Source organism: Eriocheir sinensis, unplaced genomic scaffold, assembly GCF_024679095.1.
Source record: "Eriocheir sinensis breed Jianghai 21 unplaced genomic scaffold, ASM2467909v1 Scaffold550, whole genome shotgun sequence".
Classification (NCBI taxonomy): domain Eukaryota; kingdom Metazoa; phylum Arthropoda; class Malacostraca; order Decapoda; family Varunidae; genus Eriocheir; species Eriocheir sinensis.
Window position 1 is genome coordinate 249898 of NW_026111888.1, and position 21063 is coordinate 270960.

Consider the following 21063-nt stretch of genomic DNA (forward strand, 5'->3'; position numbering starts at 1 on the left):
GACTTGTCAGATGCATTATCCTGGTTATCCTTTCGAGGGATTAATATGGATGAGTATTTACAAAAAGGTTATGGAAATGCTGTCAATTCACAGTCACAGCATGTATTCTGACCCTTTTAGAACAATTTTGCTATTTACCAACTGCTTTCCAACTTCCACACTCATGCTTGTCCAGAATCTAATAACTTTCCCCAATGTTAAGCCCTTTTAAACTTTGTTTTTTGTAATGCTTACAAAATTCATTTATATACATAAGTGCCTCTGAAGTGTATTTACTAGCAAATATAATTTTTATGCGGTAAATAGGACAACCTGTTTCATTAGGGAAAAATAAAGAACAAACAACAAGGAATGGACTGGGTGTCATAAGAATAAAAGACAGGGTAGTATATGTTCTATTTTTAAAATGGCCACTCATATTTTTTAGAGCAATGGAAATGTAGTTAAGGAATGGAAAGAGACAAAGAGTAAGGAACATTATGAAATGTATACTGCATAATAGGGCAGACAAGGCCCCTGTATATAGATATCATTTGGGAGGATAAAAGAACTGGCAGAGATGATACAGAAAGCCCAACCTCAAGGAAGCTGATTAAGTAAGAGAGGAGATGTGAAGTTTCCAGTTGAGATTTTGAGTTAAGGATAGACCGAGGATGTTTATTGTAGGTGACAGCTGAGTGTTATTGAAAAATGGGGGATAAGTGTTTGGAAGATTGTGTCAAGTTGACAGGTTAAAAAATTGAGTTTTAGAGGCGTTGAAGGGCTTGGCTTAATTGGAAGTGATAGTAAGGTATGAAGTTGAGCATTCTGCAGCCTCCATCCTGGAATCGTGTAGTTTCTGTTGGGAAGGTCTTTTGTAGTCTGAAGGATTGGAATGGTCACCCGTCTTAGGCACAGGCTGCATGTTGGCATACTTCCAGTAGGAAGTAAAACTTAGATGTTAAAAGACAGTGGTGCTGGACGGAGTGGTTGGCCATGTTGGTGGTGCTGGGTGTGGAGGTCTGCTGGATGGTCCTAAGGGAGGGGCTGAGGAGGCATCTGTGGAGGGATCCTTTAAGGTGCAGTGGCTGTTCATCCTCGCTTTTGGGCTGGACGATAAATGGGTACCTGAGGAAGATTGGGGAAGGTAAACTGATGTAGACTGGATGTCACCCTAGCACAGTGCCTTGGAAGTAATGGGATCTTTTTCACCGCAGGCTCAATGTGCTGTAAATGAACTTTGAGGCCACACGCAGCTACAGCGTGTGGTCCCATTGTAGATAATAGTGTCTTAATACTACCCTCTTGAAAGAGCTTAAGTAGTAGACAGGAAGATATACAAACAGAAAAAGGCTGTTCCAGAATTCACCAGCTTAAGGGATGAAAGCATTAAGGAGCTGGTTAACTTTCCCTTAACAAAAACAACCACTGCAAAGATGATGTTAGATGAAAATTAGTTTATATTCTGATCCTTGCAGGTGATTCTGGTTATCCTCTAGAGCCCTTCCTAATGACACCAGTGAGCCAACCAACAACTGATGCTCATCGTGCCTATAACCGCAGCCACTCTAGGACACGTGTTGTGGTGGAACAGACTTTTGGGGTATTAAAATCTCGGTTCCGTTGCTTGCATGGGTCAGGTGGCAGCCTTCAGTATGACCCAGTCAAGTGTGCCAAAATTGCAATTGCATGTATGCTATTGCATAATATTTGTGTCAGTAGAAGAATTCAATTAAATGAGCCTTTAGTACAAGAGATTGAAAACATGGAAAATGATGCCTACAGAGGAAATGAAGTCACAGGACAGGCTCGACGAAGGGGTCTGATTGACAATGTCTTTTCATAGACAGTGTTGTTGGTTGGAATGTGCATGTATGCTATTGCATAATATTTGTGTCAGTAGAAGAATTCAATTAATTGAACCTTTACTAGAGATTGAAAACATGGAAAATGATGCCTACAGAGGAAATGAAGACACAGGGCAGGCTCGACGAAGGGGTTTGATTGATATCTCTTTTCATAGACAGTGTTGTTGGTTGGTTCCTGTGTCTTCATTTCCCCTGTAGGCATCATTTTCCATGTTTTCAATCTCTTTTACTAAAGGCTCATTTAATTGAATTCTTCTACTGACACAAATGTTATGCAATATCATACATGCATACTTTGTCTTTGCATAACTTGTTTGGTGATGGTATGTAAGGTACTAATATGCAGGTATCATGTATACTGAGGTGTATGTAATATATGGTGCAACTGCTGCTCTGTTTAGTGTCACAATGCTTGGACAAGGTCAGGTTGTTTAGGGTGGAGACAGCGTGATGTATGTTGCTGATGACAACACCACCGCCCTGACAGCCACCAGTGACAGCGTGATGTATGTTGCTGATGACAACACCACCGCCCTGACAGCCACCAGTGACAGCGTGATGTATGTTGCTGATGACAACACCACCGCCCTGACAGCCACCAGTGAGAGAGAAGAACAAACCGGGAGACTGAGGTGGCAGGGTTTCTGTTTTGGGTGCTCAGGATTTGTGGTGACTCCTCATGTCACTGAAACTGTATATACATGTAAGTTTGTATATTATAATTCTAACCTACATGTACCTAAAAGACAGTTAAAAATATATTATACAAACTTGCATGTATATACATCTCAGTGAAAAGTGTGAGTCGCCACAAAGCCCAAGCACTTAAAACAGAAGCCCTGCCATCTCAAGACACCCGGTTTGTTCTTCTCTCTCGCTGGCGGCTCTCAGGGCGGTGGTGTCGTCATCAGCAACATTTCTCATGCTGTCTCCACCCTGAACAACCTCCTGGCTTGTTTTGCTCTGAAGGTGGTGGCGTTGCTGTCAGCAATGTTCCTCATGCTGTCTCCACCCTAAACAACCTGACCTCAACTAAACATTCTGACACTATATAGAACAGCAATTGCACCATACATTCTGCACACACACACACACACACACACACACACACAGATATATATATAGATAGATAGATAGATAGATAGATAGATAGATTATAGATGATACCTGTACATTAGGGCAACACCTAGACTTAATTTACACCTCGCCTGAGTCTTCTGTCTCTTGTACCCACGGCTTGGCACCTTTGGCGTTTCTATGTATTTTTTTGTAATGTTTTTCATTTTAACATTTCTTCTAAGTCACGTTAAATTATACAAACTACAAATTCATACCACTGCGATTTTCGGATGATTGGACTTTTACTGTATTGGTGTCTTTTTGCATACGTATGTGTGCAAAATAATTGCTGCATTAACAAAAGGAAAGACTTTTTTATTCAAAAGGAATATTAATACTTGAGAAATGGAAGGGCAGACACTTTGACTGATTGATTTAGATTGTTTTTATACCTATAGTCCATTCACTTCAGCTGTGAATCCACAATGGCTGGAAATATTGATAAAAAAATAAAGTATATATTATCATTAAATGTTGTTCTCTGACTTCTACTCACCGTAATTATTAACAATTGAGGATGGAAAATTGTGTTAATAGTTGTGGAATCACTGCTTATTCCAATGTTATCAACAAAATAAACTTATCTATATCAGATGAGCTAAGTAAAGGAATACTAATATTTCTTGATTATAGAATAGTGTTTTGGAGTCAAAATTGTCAGATACCCTCCCTGCCAACAGCCAGTCAGCAGTGTCTTAATATACTAAGGTAAGATCTAGGGATCCGCCTTAACAGAATGGATTACGGTATGGTATAATTCATGTTATGCTACAAAGGCAAAATAAAAAAAAGGTTAATTATGTTTTGTTTCTAACTAAAGAAACCCATTTAATAAAAACCTACCTAATTGGACCTGTCACCTTATTTTGACAAGGTAACTGCAATTTTTTCCAAGGCTGCAGCTACCTTGTCCATAGTACCACTCAGCCTCCTCACTTCAAGAAGGATATCTTCTTGAATTTCCACCATTTTTGGCCCAACTGGTGGATCAACCCTCTTGTGTCTTCTGGTGGAAGCGTGAGGTGCCGCTCCTACATCAGGGGGAGATTGAGTTTCTGGGGCACGGTGGACAGGTGCCAATTCAGGGGCTAGCTGGTGAGTAGGAGTAGGGCGGGGATGGTGAGGAGGGGGCTGTGATGGGCCTTGCAGAAGTGCGGGTGTCATAGAATCCTCCGAAAGGAAGATTCTACACACTTCTGTGTCTGCAGCAGCTGTACGTAAAAAATCATTATGATAAGAGTAATTCAACATGGTATGATATCTTATTTTGTGCTTTGATTATGAGTAGCGAGGAATTTTAGGAAAACCTAAACAAATATGTCTGCTCAACTTAAGATATATATGTTCAGACCACACAGACTATGCAGAATGGTGGTCTCTCCTTAAACCCAATTGAAACTATGTAAAAGCTTTGCAATTTCTGCCTTAGCAAACATGAAGGTGAAAAGGTCAAGTTGATTTTTAAATCAGTTGTGTTGCACTGAACCACTGAAGGTGGAAGTTTATTTCATAATTAAGTTTCTCTGGAAATCAAGAGTTAGTGGGCAAAGCAATAAAATAACATAACATATACCAAATAAAACAAATGAATGTGTAAAAAAATCAAGATAAACAACAAAAGTTATGGGAAATTGAACCCATGCCTTTAGAGCAACTGATGAGTGGGGTCACTTTTCCTTAATGAGTCCACAGTGTGGGGCTGGGGTGTTACGGCAAGTGCCGCAGAAGTGGCCCCTGGCATAGTGACTTTTTAGCTCATCACTGGCTCAGTTGGGTTGCTGCCCTGCTGACTACTATTATGAAGGCCTGAGTTCAATTCCCAGCACTTAATGACAAACATTTCAAGATTTTTCACTACATTATTGATTTTTTTTATGGTGAAATATATCAAGTTAGTGGCACTTGTCATAAAGACTAATGTCACGTAGGTTACCAAATACAAAGATTACCATGAAGTACATTTCATAACATAATTTACCTGCAGACACAGAAGGTGTTGGACGAGGATCTGATTCTAAACCAGATCCCACACCCGCTACAACTGCAGGGTCCAGCACCTGCGCCATGGCCTCCTCAGCATCGGTGAGGGTGTCTGTTTGGACAGAGCCGCCACCTGTACAATTTTGTAAAAAATTAGTACATGGCAATGCAGTTATGCTTAAACTTATTCTGAATCATTACCCGAATAACTGCCCCAACACTGTTATACCTGTCTTTGCCAAAATAGACAGCTATTTCCACCAAAGTGCCCGCAAAAGTGGCCCCTGGCATAGTGACGGCACTAACGTATCACTGCTAAAATATTAACTTATTACCTCTTTATGCATTATTCTAATATTTGAAAAACAATAATTAGTGATATAAACAGTTATCTGTGTTTGTTAACATATAAACCCTATAAGTTAGATGTTTTTAATAGAGGGATGAGGGACTGCAAAAACAGCGATGAAAACCATCATGACCCATGATAGAATTAATGTCTAGGGAAGATAGTCTTTGCCTTACCACTTCAAAGGAAATAGTTATGTTAGTGACAGAAGAGTCAGACAGTTGATAGGAGAAAGGGGTATTTAATTCATGAGTAATATAAACAAGAAAACTTTCTAGTGAATGTCTGCCATTACTCACATTCAGCGGTTGCATAACCTTTAGCTAGTCTAAGAGGACCCACAGAATGAGTGCTAAGTTTTTTATTCTAATATAATGATTAAAGGATTTTGGGGAACTCTTCATCTTATTGATGAGGGATCTATCAAGGGCCAACTGAAAATACAAAAAGTAGTTTCAGTACCTGTCCTTAAGGTACTTGAAATGTTCCAAGGCAAGGACGACTTGTTGAGAGCTTCAGTCTAGATAATGTGGCATAACACAGCTGTTGCAGATTTCATAATCAATCACTGTCATGCCATAAGAAGCTAATTATGTTGAATTTACCACTATACCATTCATATTTAGCCAATTAGAGCTAACTTCCCTACTGACTGGTCTGGAAATATTACTGGAAGATTAGCAGACAGTGACCAAATTTGGGAAAACTGCCCAATATATCTAGGTACATCTCCTACTCTAGCCCCATCCAAATCCAGTATGTTACAAGATGAAACATGGTCGGGGCAGAGATCCACCAGTGAAGACCCTAAGAAGTGAAGCAGTCCACAAATTGTTCATGAAGTGGAGTATTTTCTTACTGACAGGTGTTCTCTCTGGTACCAAGGAATTAGAGGTAAAGTCACCCATGATGGCTACTTCTATTGAAGGACATAAAGAATATAAAAAAACACATTAAATTTGAGTTATCAGAAAAGCTACAAAGAGGAAAATATACTATTATTATATACATATTAAATTCAATGAAATGTATAACACAAACATTATTGCAGTTAACTTCAACAAAGTTAATAAGTTTGTTAACACCGAGACACTCCAATATGCCTCCCAATGTTGCCAGGAACACCAGAACGAGCTTTGTTGTATAGCATAATATACAAATGAATCAGGAACATCAGATAATAAAAGTTAATAAGGTAATAAGGAACCAAATTTCAAAAATGTGAAATCTATTACAGGCTGGAGAACTGTTCCTCCATGACTGTTCACTGCTTTTTAGAACACTACAGAAGATATATTCTCACCTGTGCTAGTCGCCTCACGTCTTAATTCTCCCAACTTCTTCTTAGTGTGGCGCTTGAAGTCGGAGAACTTCATGCGCACCTCCTCCACGCTGCGCCCAACTCCACTCACGGCGTTGACCTCCTCCACCACAGCTTCCCAAGCTCGTTGCTTGGCTGCAGCGGTGACGCAAGAGGACAGAGGCCCTGTGATGGTTTCCCATCTTTGCCTCACCCCTGTGATGAGGGCTAAAATTTCCTCGTTTGAGAAATTGGGCCGCCTTCTTTTCACAGCTGACGCCATGTTTTGAAAGTGAGGCGCGCTTCTGGCGTTAGCGTCGCCGAACCTTCATCATTATTATCCATATGCAACAGAATGCTCACCAAATGACGGAAAACTATGGAGGTAACATACATAAACGTGCAGAATATTGTATAAGCGATTATATTTTTATTTCAAAGATAAATATACAAGTAATGTGCTTTCATTCATAAAAAAACACATCTTATTGAGGGATTACAACGCTAATTATTTGTTTTAAGGCAGTATTTACCTCTGTACAATACACATGTCTTGATTTTGAAGTCTGTGCATTAGTAAGCAAACGACACGTGAAAGCCCAAATACATTATGAAAGGTCGCACGTGATTGGCTATCCAGCCCAACCAATCGTTGCTAGGGTGCGAGTTACCGGAGCGTTACCATGCCGTTGATGAATCCCGTGGTTGAAAGATGCCGCAGCTCTGGTAGCGCTCCGGTAAATGCGAGAGATACCAGAGGCGTGGTTGGTAAGATTGATGAATCCGGGCCCAGGCAGTTAAGCCAAGGTCAGCATCCCACCCAGGCAGTTAAGCCAAGGTCAGCATCCCACCCAGGCAGTTAAGCCAATTTATGCATCCCACCCAGGCAGTTAAGCCAAGGTCAGCATCCTACCCAGGCAGTTAAGCCAAGGTCAGCATCCCACCCAGGCAGTTAAGCCAGGGTCAGCATCCCATCCAGGCAGTTAAGCCAGGGTCAGCATCCCACCCAGGCAGTTAAGCCAGGGTCAGCATCCCACCCAGGCAGCTAAGCCAAGGTCAGCATCCCACCCAGGGAGTTAAGCCAAGGTCAGCATCCCACCCAGGTAGCTAAGCCAAGGTCAGCATCCCATCCAGGCAGTTAAGCCAAGGTCAGCATCCCACCCAGGCAGTTAAGCCAAGGTCAGCATCCCACCCAGGCAGCTAAGCCAAGGTCAGCATCCCACCCAGGCAGTTAAGCCAGGGTCAGCATCCCACCCAGGCAGCTAAGCCAAGGTCAGCATCCCACCCAGGCAGTTAAGCCAAGGTCAGCATCCCACCCAGGCAGTTAAGCCAAGGTCTGCATCCCACCCAGGCAGTTAAGCCAAGGTCAGCATCCCACCCAGGCAGTTAAGCCAAGGTCAGCATCCCACTCAGACAGTTAAGCCAAGGTCTGCATCCCACCCAGGCAGTTAGGCCAAGGTCAGCATCCCACCCAGGCAGTTAAGCCAAGGTCAGCATCCCACTCAGGCAGTTAAGCCAAGGTCTGCATCCCACCCAGGCAGTTAAGCCAAGGTCAGCATCCCACTCAGGCAGTTAAGCCAAGGTCTGCATCCCACCCAGGCAATTAAGCCAAGGTCAGCATCCCACCCAGGCAGTTAAGCCAAGGTCAGCATCCCACTCAGGCAGTTAAGCCAAGGTCTGCATCCCACCCAGGCAGTTAAGCCAAGGTCAGCATCCCACCCAGGCAGCTAAGCCAAGGTCAGCATCCCACCCAGACAATGAAGCCAAGGTGTAGCTACATGGAATCCGGGCCACTAAGCCAGGGTCTTCATCCCTTCCCATTACTATTATTTTTGATACCCTTCCGTTGTTGTGGTCTTCCCCCTTCTCCCAAACACACACACACACACACACACACACACACACACACTCACACAGTCCTATTGTTTGTGCAGTTGGCAACGTTTTTTTCTGCATTTTACAAGATTTTCTTCAAGCGCCGGACGACTGTTGTGAGTGGAATCCTTGCTCCTTTTTCAACGTTAAACTTAAATCCTTATTTAAATTAAAGTTAAACTGAACTGAAACTTAACCAAGTTGTAAAACCTTGCACACATTTTTTTTGGTCATATCTTTTTTGTTTGTTTTTCTGCAGTTTTTTAAAAAAAATTTTATATTGTTTTACTTGTTTTACTTTTCTTTTTTCAAGGCCATAGCGCTGCCGGGCAGGGCGGGTGAGGTGCTTAGTGCATCGTTTTGGCACTCTTCGCTTCTGGCGCCGACTGCTCCTCCCCTTCCCTCGCTCGCTTCACCCTCGGTAGAATAGGCCTAACAAACTGCTCAAGCCGCCAGCCGGTCTCTTTATACATCCTTTCCTCCCGTTGCTTGATCCTCTCGGCATCCCGCCTCACCGTCTCTTGGGCCGCGAGAAACTGCGCCCTGACCTCCGCCATGTTCTCCCCCGGCCTCTCTCCCAGCCAGCTGGCTCGCAGTTCAAGATACTGCTCCCACTTCTCCTCTTCACGTCTCCGTTTGGCCTCCTTTCTGTCCTCCGCTCTCTCCCTCGCCCGCCTCTTTTTCTCCTCCTCCTCTTGCTCTCGCAGCAGGCGGTTCCGGTGTTCAACAAACCTCTTCCACTCCTCCTGCTGAAGGATCCGTTCCTGTTCCCGCCTCTCCCTCTCCTGCTCGTGCAGCATCTGTCTGTACTCCCTCTCCTGCTCCATCCTCTCCTCCTCCTCCTCCAGCCAGCGACGCTCCTCTTCCTCCTCCCTCTCCTTGCGGCGGCGATGTCTCCAGTACTTCCGATCGGCTCGCCGCTTTTCCCGCTCAAATTCTGTCTCCGTGCTCACCTTGGGGCGCTTCTTGGGCTCCTTCTTTTGCTTCTTTTTCTCTCTCGGCGGGACCTCGCTCTGACCCCCTTCCTTCCCGAAACACTTGGTGCATCCGGGCTTCCCGCAGCCCCCTTTCTTCGACGACTTCTTCTCTTTTCGAGGGGCCTCCTGCCCGCCCTCGGCCCGCTGAGCTTTCCTCCTGAAGCACTTGGTGCACCCAGGCTTCCCGCAACACCCCTTCTTCCGCGGCAGGCCCCTCTCCTCCCGCTCCTTCAGCACCCTGAAGGCAGACTGTAGCGCCTGGAACTGCTTAGTGGCAGCCTTAATATTGTCCGGGTTTTTGTCGGGGTGAAGCCGCAGGGCCGCCTTGTGGTAGGCCTTCTTCACCTCGGCGAAGGGCGCGTCCTCGGCCACGCCAAGGAAGCGGTAGATGCTGCGTTGGGGGCAGGCCATCGGGGCTCTCGTGCTATCATAAGGGCGCCGATTCAACACGTCACCTCGGTTTGGCATTGGCGGATTTAGGTAGCCTGGAGTTGACATTGCACCCCCCCGAGTCTAGAGTTGGTGGCACCTAAGACCTGGGTGGCACCTGCTGTTGAACTCTGACGACCTCACGCGCCTCACTCCCCCTGTTTCCTGACATTGTCACATGATATTAAGAAAACTGCGGCCGCCATCGTCTCCCGCGGAAACTTCCGCATCATATTGCCGCGAATCTGCAACAGTAATGTGAACATAAGGATGCACATAATTATCTTCTCGCGCATGTTATTGAGATCCATGAAAGGACATGTTTCCTACCCTCTAAAGCGGCGTCCACACAATGCGTGACTTGTTATAATTCCCCTGCCATGCCTCTGCTTCCCTTCCCTTCCCCTGGAACCCCCCATCCCCCCCACTTCCGCCCCCTGTCATCCCTTTGCTTCCCTTCCCCTGCCGCCTACACCTTACCCCTTCCTAAGTTCCTACCCCTTGCCATTCCTCTGTGTCCCTTCCCCTCGCCACCCCGTCTCTGCCTTCCTTCCCCTTGCCATTCCTTTGCCTCCCTTCTTTCTTTCCCCTACCACGCCCTCCCTGGATTCCTTCATCCCCCCTTCCATTCCTCTGTTTTCCTTCCCCTGCCGCACCCTTCCCTATCATCCTTCCGCCCCCCTGCCATTCTTCTGCTTCCATTCTTTAACCCTACCTCACCAACTCTATCTCACTTTATATATATATATATATATATATATATATATATATATATCTATATATATATATATATATATATATATATATATATATATATATATATATATATAGAGAGAGAGAGAGAGAGAGAGAGAGAGAGAGAGAGAGAGAGAGAGAGAGAGAGAGAGAGAGAGAGAGAGAGAGAGAGAGAGAGAGAGAGAGAGAGAGAGAGAGAGAGAGAGATTTGGATAAACTTATGTGTCCATCGCCACCGTTATGAGACATCATTATTATCTATCATTTTTATATATTAATTTATTGAGACTCCCCTAACCTGGTCTGATAAGCCGATCACTGATGATGGCATGTGAAGCTGGTCGCTGATTGGATAGCGGCATGAGGCAGGCTGCCTCTCGCCTAGCCAAGAACGCTGGACTTGCCACACTAAAAGTTTGACTTGTATACTCAGTAGTTAACTTATTTCGCATAGTACTTATTTGTTACTTTCACCACTGAACAATAGAATGCTAGTGGATCAGGTTCATTATGAAAGGCATCTGCATTTGACTAAAAACATACGAGATAATGCGAGTAAAAGTGAAATACTGGGTTGTAAATGTTTATACCACTCTTCATTCTGTGTTAGTTATGTCATGGAATTAGAAAGCTTATGTTAATATAAACCGTGTCATGTGATAGAAAAATGTTTTCTGAAGACGATGACACTATCAGAGTTGTGTTAAAATGGAAAATAAAGGAGATATACACCACTTAATGACAAGATTTATGTGCTGAACCAGTCTCCCTGCCGCTGCCTCACCAGTCACCCCGACGCCGCGGCCGTTGCGCCGAGCGCCCCGCTGCCGAGACACAGCTACATCTTGTTATAAAAAGCTGCCGAACTTCTTTCGTTTCCACTTTATCTAAAATATGACAACACCATCGTGTTCAGGATAACTCTCCCCATCAGATGTTACCATTTTCATGAACTGTAGTTTAGCAGTTCCATGAAATAATCAGCGAAGAATAAAATAGGGTATAAACATTTATGACTCCATCTTTCAATTCACCACTCCGTAATTTCTTTAATTATTGGTTTACAGAGAATTGACAAACTTTTGTGAGATCTACAATCATTGCTGAGTATAATGGTACCAACCAAAACGACTGATCTTGCATATGAGACGAGTTAAAGTAAATAATACAGAGGTGTGTCGCATCAAAGAGTGTGTCAATGATAAGTAAGTGAGAGGAGCGGCAGCCAATCACAGGGCAGCTTACAAACCTCTTGCTAGGCTCCAGGTGCAAGCTTCAACTGAACGCACTTATAGCTAGTCAAGTACATAGCCAAACAATCACTTCGTCAAATAATCTGTCAGTAAATCAGTCCGTCGATCAGTCAGTCAGTAAGCACGTAAAAAACATAGTTAGGTAGTCAGTCAGTTAGTCAATAAGGTCGTCGCCGCCATGGACTGACCACCACACCTTGACCTATATTGCTACGTCTTCCTGCCCCTTCTCGCGTGGCCCTTCCAGACGGCCTTGCTTCACGCCCCTCTTCCCGATGAAGCCACTTGTCACCTCCAACCTCCTCCTCCTCCTTCCCCTCCTCCTCCTCCTCCTCCTCCTCCTCGACTTATCCCGCTTTTCATGGTATCTATCACCTCTCCCTGTTTCTCCTGCTTCTTTGTCCTCCTCCTCCTCCTACTACTACTACTACTACTACTGCTACTACTACTACTTCTTCCGCTTTACTTTTCCTGTTGAGCTCTTTGCTTTTTCTTTCTCTTACCTTTTATCTCACACATCCTCCTCCTTTTCCTCCTCTTACCTAAATCTTAGAATATTATCATTCTGATTCACGTCCTTTTTCACTTCCTTTTCTTTTTCTTCTGTCCACTTTATATACTTCTTATTGTTCCTCACCACACATCTCATCACCCTCCTACGCCTTCCTCCTCCTCTCCCTCTGCTTCCCACCGCCTCCTTCAGAAGTAACTACACACTTCAACAACGAAATGTACGACAACAGGCAATTTAATTTTCTCACATGCGTACATAAGTTAACGGTAACGGGAATATCATAATGGAAATGGATTACGTGGCAGTGAAGCAGGCGACGTAAAGTGTGCCCCGGAGACCACTTCAGTCACCCCTTCAGAAGCGCATCTCGTGTTTTTTTTGTTTTTTTGTGAGTAAACAGATGAAAGAAAACGGTGTCTTGGAGGCTTTATATATATTTTTTTCTGGTCGAATGATAATACCTCTCTCTCTCTCTCTCTCTCTCTCTCTCTCTCTCTCTCTCTCTCTCTCTCTCTCTCTCTCTCTCTCTCTCTCTCTCTCTCTCTCTCTCTCTCTCTCTCTCTCTCAGCACTGGGCTAAAGTAACTGCATCCACACTTAATTATGAAGAACTTAATGAAGAGGAATAGCTCCCACGATTACAGGACCCCCACCCCGCTCCAACCTACCCCCCGACCCCCAACACCCTATATGCCTGTCTTTTCACACCCATCAGCTCATTTCCTCACCCATCTAGCCCAACCCACGACTTCCCACTAACCTCGGCCATCTCACGCACTAACATTCATCCACCTACAAGGCACTTACATCCTACTACGTCTCTTCGTCATCCACTTCAAACCTACTCGTCATCAACCTTCTCACTCATCTGATACACTTCGTCACCCGTCTCTCCGTTGGGTGACTGCGTGGCAAGAGTGTGACGGATGAGGAGGTGGAAGAGGGGGGGAGAATGGTGGTGGAGGGAGTGGAGAAAGAAATGAAGGTGGAGGGATAGATGGATGTGATAAAGGAAGTGGAGGAAAAGAGATAAAGGTCCTGTGGTGGTGGTTGAGGAAGTGGAGGAAAAGGAGGTGGTGGAAGAGGTGGAGGAAGAGGTGATGGTAGTGGCAGGGTGGCGGTGGAGGAGGAAGTGTAGGTAGTGGAAAAAGTGGAAAGAGAGATGGATGTGGCGGTTGGGTGATGGTGGTGAAGGAGGTGAGGAAAGAGGAAAAGGAGGTGGATATGTGGTGTCATGCGCGAGCACACACACACACACACACACACACACACACACACACACACACACACACACTTCAACACTTACATGACGAGGCGACATGAAGGCACACAAAACCCACCTTTCTCCTGTAAATGAAAAAAAATGCAATTAAAATCTTTGGTGGAGAGCTTTCTGAACATTTAATGTTATCTCGCCGACACACACCTACTTGAATTTTGTACTTTTGTAATAATAAGACTCAAGTTGACGAAAAAGTATCCACGATAAAACACTGCATAATTGAGGAGGTTTTGGTTCCTTGTTAAGAAAAAAAATTATAGAGGAACAAAAACACACCACACAAAAAAAGACCAATATAAACACAAATCGAACAAAAATAAACAGTTCTGCTTATCAGCACACGCCAACGAATATACAGCAAATATGCAAAAAGAAAACACATGATACCGATATATGAACACACACACACACACACACACACACACACACACACACACACACACACACACACACCGGTAGCTCAGTGGATAGAGCGTCTGCCTCACAACCAGAAGGACCGGGGTTCGATTCCCCGGCCGGGTGAAGATCAGTTGGGTTTATCTTCTTTCACGTGTAGCCCCTGTTCACCTAGCAGTGAGTAGGTACGCGACGTCAGGCAAGGAGTTGTGACCTCGTTGTGTGTGTGTGAGTGGTCTCAGTCCTACCCAAAGATCGGTACTGCGAGCTCTGTGTTCTTCCGTAGGGGAACGGCTGGCTGTCTCGAGAGAGACCCGCAGCAGACCAAGAGGTGAAAAAAAAATAACACACACACACACACACACATGTAAGAGAAAAAAAACACGAGAACGCACAGAAACTCGTCCCGGCCACAACAGATTCAGGTAAAGTAAAAAAAAAAAAAAACACATCCGCAGACTTATAAACGGAACAAGTTAAGACAAACCAAACACAGCAGCACGAGTCACACACGAGGCAAACACCGGCACTCGGCGCTGCATGGAGGAAGAAAAAAACGGAACTGAGCGAACGTTACGGACAAAAATAAAAATGGTACGAAAGTTAGAAAAAAATGTATGTTGACCTTGGGCGTGAGGAAAGTAATTAGAGCACGAAGTCTGTATTGTACTCCTCAGGCAACCGAGGCCGGGCAGCTAAGATGTAGAAATATATAAAAAAAAGTAAAAGGTAAAAAGAGTATGAACAGAAGAGCAAAATGTAAAAAGTATGAATAAAAGGGGTGAAAGAAAAGTCCGAACAAAAGATGAAAATGTAAAGAGTGTGATTAAAAGGTGAAAAATAAAAAGGCATGAATAAACGGTGTAACATGTAAAAAAAACGTGAGCGTCCAGGTAATAAAAAAGTAAGAAACATGCACAATGAATACCCAATGAAAGAACTAAATACGTGAAATATATAACAAGATAGTGTAATCTCAGGCAAGAATTACACAGAGGAAATGGTGCTAAGAGATGCAAAGAAATGGAAAAAAGACGCAATATTCCCGGAAGCTGATTAACGACAGAGGGAAAGAGGATGAAGCAAATGAATTAACTCCTCCCTTGAAACGATAAAGTTAAAAAAAGCTTTTGTACTATATACGCTAGACTAGGAGAGAGAGAGAGAGAGAGAGAGAGAGAGAGAGAGAGAGAGAGAGAGAGAGAGAGAGAGAGAGAGAGAGAGAGAGAGAGAGAGAGAGAGAGAGAATGCAAATAAACACATACATACCTACAGACAGAGACACACATATATACAGACATACATACACACCCACACATACATACGAACAGACACACATACAGACAGACAGACAGACAGACTATAACAGACAAATTTGACACGCAGAAAACAAAACCTTCGCTGTCAATAATAATTCTAACCACGGAAAAAAAATTGCAGGAAATAAAATGTCCCAGCGGATACCTAGGCTGTGCTCCATTTTTAGCCCCCGGCCCCGACGCTGTCAGGTGGTGATTGACGTGCCCAGGTGTGCCCAGTGCAGCCTGTGTCCTCCAAGTGGCGGGGGTGGAGGAAGAGGGGATCAGGTAGGCATGAGAAGGGAGGGAGTAGGAGAGGGGGAATGTATAAAGAATGGGGTAGGAAAAGGAGGGGAGGGGAAGGGAACAGTTAGGTAAGGATTATTAAAGGATAGGGAAAGGAGGGAGAGGGGAGCAGGTAGGTAAGGGAAGGGGGAGAAAGGGGAGGGGAGGAAAGTACAAAGAAAGGAAGGAGGGAGAGGGAAGAGGGTAGAATATTGTAAAGGGGAGAGAAGAAGGAAAAGAAAGGGAATGGGAAAGGAATAAGAGGAAAATACACAGAATGGAGTGGCAAAAGGGAGGGGGAGGGAGTAGATAGTAATGGGGAAGGGGGAGAGAGAGGGGAAGAAAGTTTAAAGAATGGTGAGTAAGAAGGGGGGAAGGAAGGGGAGCAGGTAGTTATGGGAAGGGAGAAAGAAGGGGAGGGAAGGTTAGTATGACTTGGATGGAAAAGGGTGGGAGGAGGGGGAGCGGAGAAGATACTTATGGGAAGGGGGAGAGAAGGGGAGGGGAGGAAAGTTAAAAGAAGGGGTAGGAAAAAGATGGGGAAGGGAGTCGCTTACTAACGATAAGGAAGGGGATGTGAGGAGGAGGAAGGTGGTGAAGGGAGGAAAGGGGGGGAGTCGTAGGGTAGTATGAGGAAGGGGGAAGGGAGAGAAAGGAAACATGAAAACATGGAAACACGCACGGAAATGCAGGCAACAGAAAGCCTATTGGCTCATTACGAGTTCGCACGCTTGGGTGATTTAATCTGCTCGACCGCCATTTGGGGCTTGGTGAGCAGATGAAAGCACCTCGATATTGAGGAGCAGATGGAAGCCCCTCGTTATTCAGTTTACTCCCGACGCAGCGAAATGACGGTCGATTCTATATTTGAACGAGTTGATGGTATTCGCATTTACTACTTCTGAGGAAAGATTGTTCCAGTGGCGGATGACTCGGTTTGAAAAGAAACTCCTTCCAATGTCTGTGTTGCATCGACTCGACTGAATGGGTAAACCGTTATTTCTAGTTCTTGAGTTGGTTTGCAGTTCAAAGAATTTGGAGTAATCGACGTTATTGAACTTTTTTAGATACTTGAAGACTTGAATCATATCCCCTCGTAGGCGTCTTTTCTCCAATTAAAGAGATTGAGTCGCTTGAGTTGTTCCTCGTACGGTTGAGCCCTGAAGGTTAGAATCATCTTTGTGGCGCGTCGTTGAATCCTTTCCAGTAAAGCAATGTCCTTTCTGTAATTGGGAGACCAGAACTGCACTGCATACTCGAGGTGCGGTCTTACCATGGAATTATACAAGGATAGCATCACGTCTGGTGTTTTACACTCGAAGTTCCTCGCTATGAACCCGAGCATAATGTTGGCCTTGTTGTATGCTTTTTTACAGTGATTCGCGTGTTTCAGGTCACTGCTGATAGTGACTCCAAGATCCTTTTCCTCCTGCATCGCTTGCAGAGGTCTCCCATTCATGATGTATGTGTGGTTACTATTTTGTGACCCAATGTGCATGACTTTGCATTTGTCAACATTAAAAGACATTTGCCATTTTTCCGACCATTCGATAATGTGATTGAGGTCTTTCTGAATGATTTCGCAGTCGGTCTTTGTGAGGGCATCTCCACCCACCTTGGTGTCATCTGCAAATTTCGATATTGTGGATTTCAGTCCTGATTCTAGGTCATTGATATATATGATAAAGAGGATGGGTCCCAGCACTGACCCTTGAGGCACTCCACTAGTGACTGGAAGCCAATCGGAAGGCTGTCCGTTGAGTAGTACTCGTTGTTTTCTGTCGGTGAGCCAATCTCTTATCCACGCGATCAGATTGGCTCCGATGCCCGCCGAGTGCAGTTTCTTAAGGAGTCGCTCGTGCGGTACCTTGTCGAAGGCTTTCTGAAAGTTCAGGTATATAACATCACTGGGGATGTGGGCATCCCAGTTCTTATATATACCTTGGAAGAATTCTAATAAATTCGTTAGGCAGGAGCGCTTGTTTCTGAAGCCATGCTGGGTGTCGGAGATTATATTATTGTATTCTAGAAACTTAACAAGTTTATCTCTAATAATCTTTTCGAGTATTTTTCCTGCCACTGATGTCAAACTTATGGGCCTGTAGTTTAATGCAACGCTTTTGTCTCCTTTTTTGAAAATCGGTGTTACGTTCGCCATCTTCCAGTCTTCCGGGACCTTGTTTAGTTGAACTGACCGGTTGAATATGGTAGTGAGTGGTTGAAGTATTTGTTGTTTAAGCTCTTTTAATAACCGCGGGGACAAACTGTCGGGTCCCGTTGTCTTGTTCGTGTCGAGTTTGTCCAAGTACTTTTTTACTTCTTGGTCGCATATTAAGTCAATTTCCAGCGGCGTGATCTCACTCGGCGGGTCAGGACCCTCGGGAATGGTTTCGATGTCCTCGACTGTGAATACGGATGCGAAGTTACTGTTGAGGATTCTGGCCATCTATTTACTGTCCTGAGTTACAGATCCAGTCTCGTCTGTCAGGGGACCAATATTGGATTTTCTTTTCTTTTTCGATCTTATGTACGTGAAGAATTTCTTGGAGTTAGTTTTGATTTCGCGCGCTATTTGCTTTTCATAGTTGCGTTTGCTACTCCGAATAAGGCTGCGACAAGCTCTGAGGCTGTTGTGGTACTGTGTGCTGGCCTCGGCCGTAGCATTCTCTTTCATCATATTATAATTCCTTTTTTTTAGGTTTACTGCCCTTTTTATTTCTCTGGTCATCCACGGTGGATCTACGGCCCCATTTACTCGCCTGGATTTCGTAGGCACTGTAGCCTTCTCTACTTGCAACAGCTTATCTCTGAAGACGTTCCATGCGTTGTCGATTGTATTGTCGGTGATGCCAAGTTGGTCCCAGCAGTGCACGGGCTAAGTTGAAATCTCCTTTTTTTTGTAATCTGGTATCACTGACGGATTATCTACGAGTCTGTGACATATGTTGATATTAAAACGGATTAAGTGGTGATCGCACACATTAAGTTTCTCACCAACTGTACAGTCGCGAATTAGGTCGGGGTCGCTTACTAATACCAGATCCAGCAGACTGTTTTCTCTTGTTGGTTGAGTTACAACTTGAGTGAGGAACGAATCCTCCACCATTTCTAAAAGCCTGTTATCCTCTTGATCTCCAGTCATCAGTCCCCAGTCAATGTTAGGGCAATTAAAGTCCCCAATTATAATTGCTTCCTTGCTTTGTGTTAGAGAGTGAATCTCTTCATAGAGGGCAGTGTCATCGGCTGCCTGTTGTTTCGGAGGCCTGTATACGGTTGCAAGTGTTAGTTTCTTGTTATTTGCGGTTATTTCCACATAGACAGAATCGTATTTCTTTGCGTCCTGTTTGTCTATTTTTATAGCAGGGAGTGTACTTTTTACGTAGCAAACTACTCCTCCTCCTTTCTTGTGCTTTCGACTTTTGTGGAAGCATTCGTACCCAGAGAATGACAGTTCGGATTCTAGATGAGTAGAGTTGGCCCAAGTCTCTGTGATGGCTACCACATCTGGTTTCTCTGTTGCAATATACGCCCTAATTTCGTCCTTTTTGGGTATTAAACTACGTGCATTTGTGTACATGATAGAAATGTGGTCGTGACGAGTTGTACCAGTTCGCTTGTCGGAGGCGTCGTTAGTTACACAGTTTCTTGTGAGTCGCACTAACGCTACGGGTTGGTTGATCAAGGGCTGCCTTTGCCCCGTCCTCGCCCGCCGTTTTTTGAAAGGCTTTTCGAAAAGCTTTTCACTGCCTCGTCCAGAAGCCTCCCAAAACGCGCCGATCCAACCTCATTCAGGTGTAGTCCATCGTTCCAAAACAAGTCTGGGCGCTCAAAGAAGTGGTGCCAGGCATTTGTAAACGCCACGCCTTCGTCGTCACAAATTTCCTTCAGACTAGTATTGATGTTGCTCGCTTTGCTGTTGAAGCCGGCGTAAGCGCTGATTCTGGGTAGAATTCCAGAGACAATGACGTGAGGGGACTTGGTCTTGTAACGCCGAATGACCTGACGGTATTTTGATAGTAGGGCCTGAGTTTGAGTAGACTGAACGTCATTTATCCCCGCGTGAATCAAATAAACTGTGTCTTCCTTCGCGAGTCCCGTGACAGCATCGACAGCTGAAGTAATGTCGTCCAATTTGGCTCCCGGAATACAATAACGCCTCCGCGTCTCTGTATTCCTGCCGCAGAATTCCGTTAATTGACCTCTAACCAGCGAGTCCCCTACAAGTCTAACAGATGTTTTCAGCTTGTCTGTGCCCCGAAACTGTGTCTGATCTACGTAGACCACAGCAGGAAGAATGGTCTTGTGGCGTCTAATGGATGAGTAGTGAGGAGTGGGAGTGTGGTGGCGACTGGACGTGGAGGCGTTAGGAGGGTTGGTAGAGGAGAGGGACAAGGGGGAGCCAAGGGAAGATGAGGAAGAGGCGGAAGGGGTTGACTGCAGGGGAGTAGAGGAGGAGGATGTTGAGGATGTGGAGGAGGGGGCAGAGGCGGAGGAGGAGGAAGGGGCGGAAGGGGCTGACTGGGGAGGAGTAGAGGAGGAGGATGTTGAGGATGTGGAGGAGGGGGGAGAAGAAATGTATGAGGAGGCGGCAGAGGCGGAGGAGGAGGAAGAGGCGGAAGGGGTTGGCTGAGGGGGAGTAGAGGAGGAGGATGTTGATGATGTGGAGGAGGGGGCAGAGGTGGAGGAGGAGGAAGGGGCGGAAGAGAAGAGTGAGGTAGAGGAAGGGGAGGAGGAAGAGTAGGTCGTGGTGGTGATGGTGGGATGGGTGGGGGAGGGGGCGGGGGTGATGGCGGTGTTGGTGGTGGAGGGTGAAGAAGGGGGGGTGTTGGCGGCCTGTGGTGATGAGGTGGAGGAGGGAAGGGAGGAGGCGGGGAAGGGATGAGAAATGGAGGGGGCTGAGGAGGAGGAGGTATGTGATCGGGTCAGAATTTCGGAGTACGAAGAAGAAGAAGACGAAGAAGAAGAAGAAAAAGAAGAAGAAGAAGAAGAAGAAGAAGAAGAAGGAGGAGTAGGGATTTGTGGGTATGACGTCACGATGTCCCAAAGTAAAGAATTGGAGCGTTGTAGATCCTCGTTGGTTGTTTGTAGTGCCTGAATACGTAAGTCTAAGACACAGTACCTACACATCGAGTCGCTGGTTTGGTAGTGAATCGCAGCATATTTCTTTGAACAATTAGAGCAATTGAAATAGTTGGACGGCATGATTACTTTTATTTTTTATTTTTTTTATTTACTGTTGCAAGACAATATAATGGTGAGCTTTACAGTTAAGATGAATTTTGTATCCGCGTGGGTTATGGTGAACACCTGGAGGGAGTTGGTTTTAAATCGGTCGAGTCACGCGGGAGAGTTTGAGGTGTGGCGTCTATGAGGGCCCACACGTGTTTTCCCTCTGGGAATAAAATTCTCTGGGGGATTGAAATTT

The 21063-nt window shown here is 45.0% G+C and overlaps 1 protein-coding gene across 1 annotated transcript; it reads right to left on the bottom strand.

The window, feature by feature from the left end:
• Positions 1-411: 411 nt before the first annotated feature.
• Positions 412-6949, bottom strand: LOC126993062 (myb-related transcription factor, partner of profilin-like). The gene is made up of 4 exons (XM_050851890.1): positions 6599-6949; positions 4945-5079; positions 3810-4177; positions 412-1107 (listed from the first exon to the last, which is right to left on the bottom strand). The coding sequence occupies exons 1-3, from the start codon at positions 6876-6878 to the stop codon at positions 3828-3830; spliced, it is 765 nt and encodes a 254-aa protein (XP_050707847.1). The 5' UTR covers positions 6879-6949; the 3' UTR covers positions 412-1107; positions 3810-3827.
• Between the last annotated feature and the right edge of the window lie 14114 nt (positions 6950-21063).

Coding starts and splice junctions, on each gene's coding strand:
- LOC126993062 (XM_050851890.1), bottom strand. CDS start 6,878: ATGGCGTCAGCTGTGAAAAGAAGGCGGCCCAATTTCTCAAACGAGGAA. Junction 5,080..6,598: donor ACGTGAGGCGACTAGCACAG/GTGAGAATATAT, acceptor AAAATTGTACAG/GTGGCGGCTCTGTCCAAACA. Junction 4,178..4,944: donor AACACCTTCTGTGTCTGCAG/GTAAATTATGTT, acceptor TTTTACGTACAG/CTGCTGCAGACACAGAAGTG.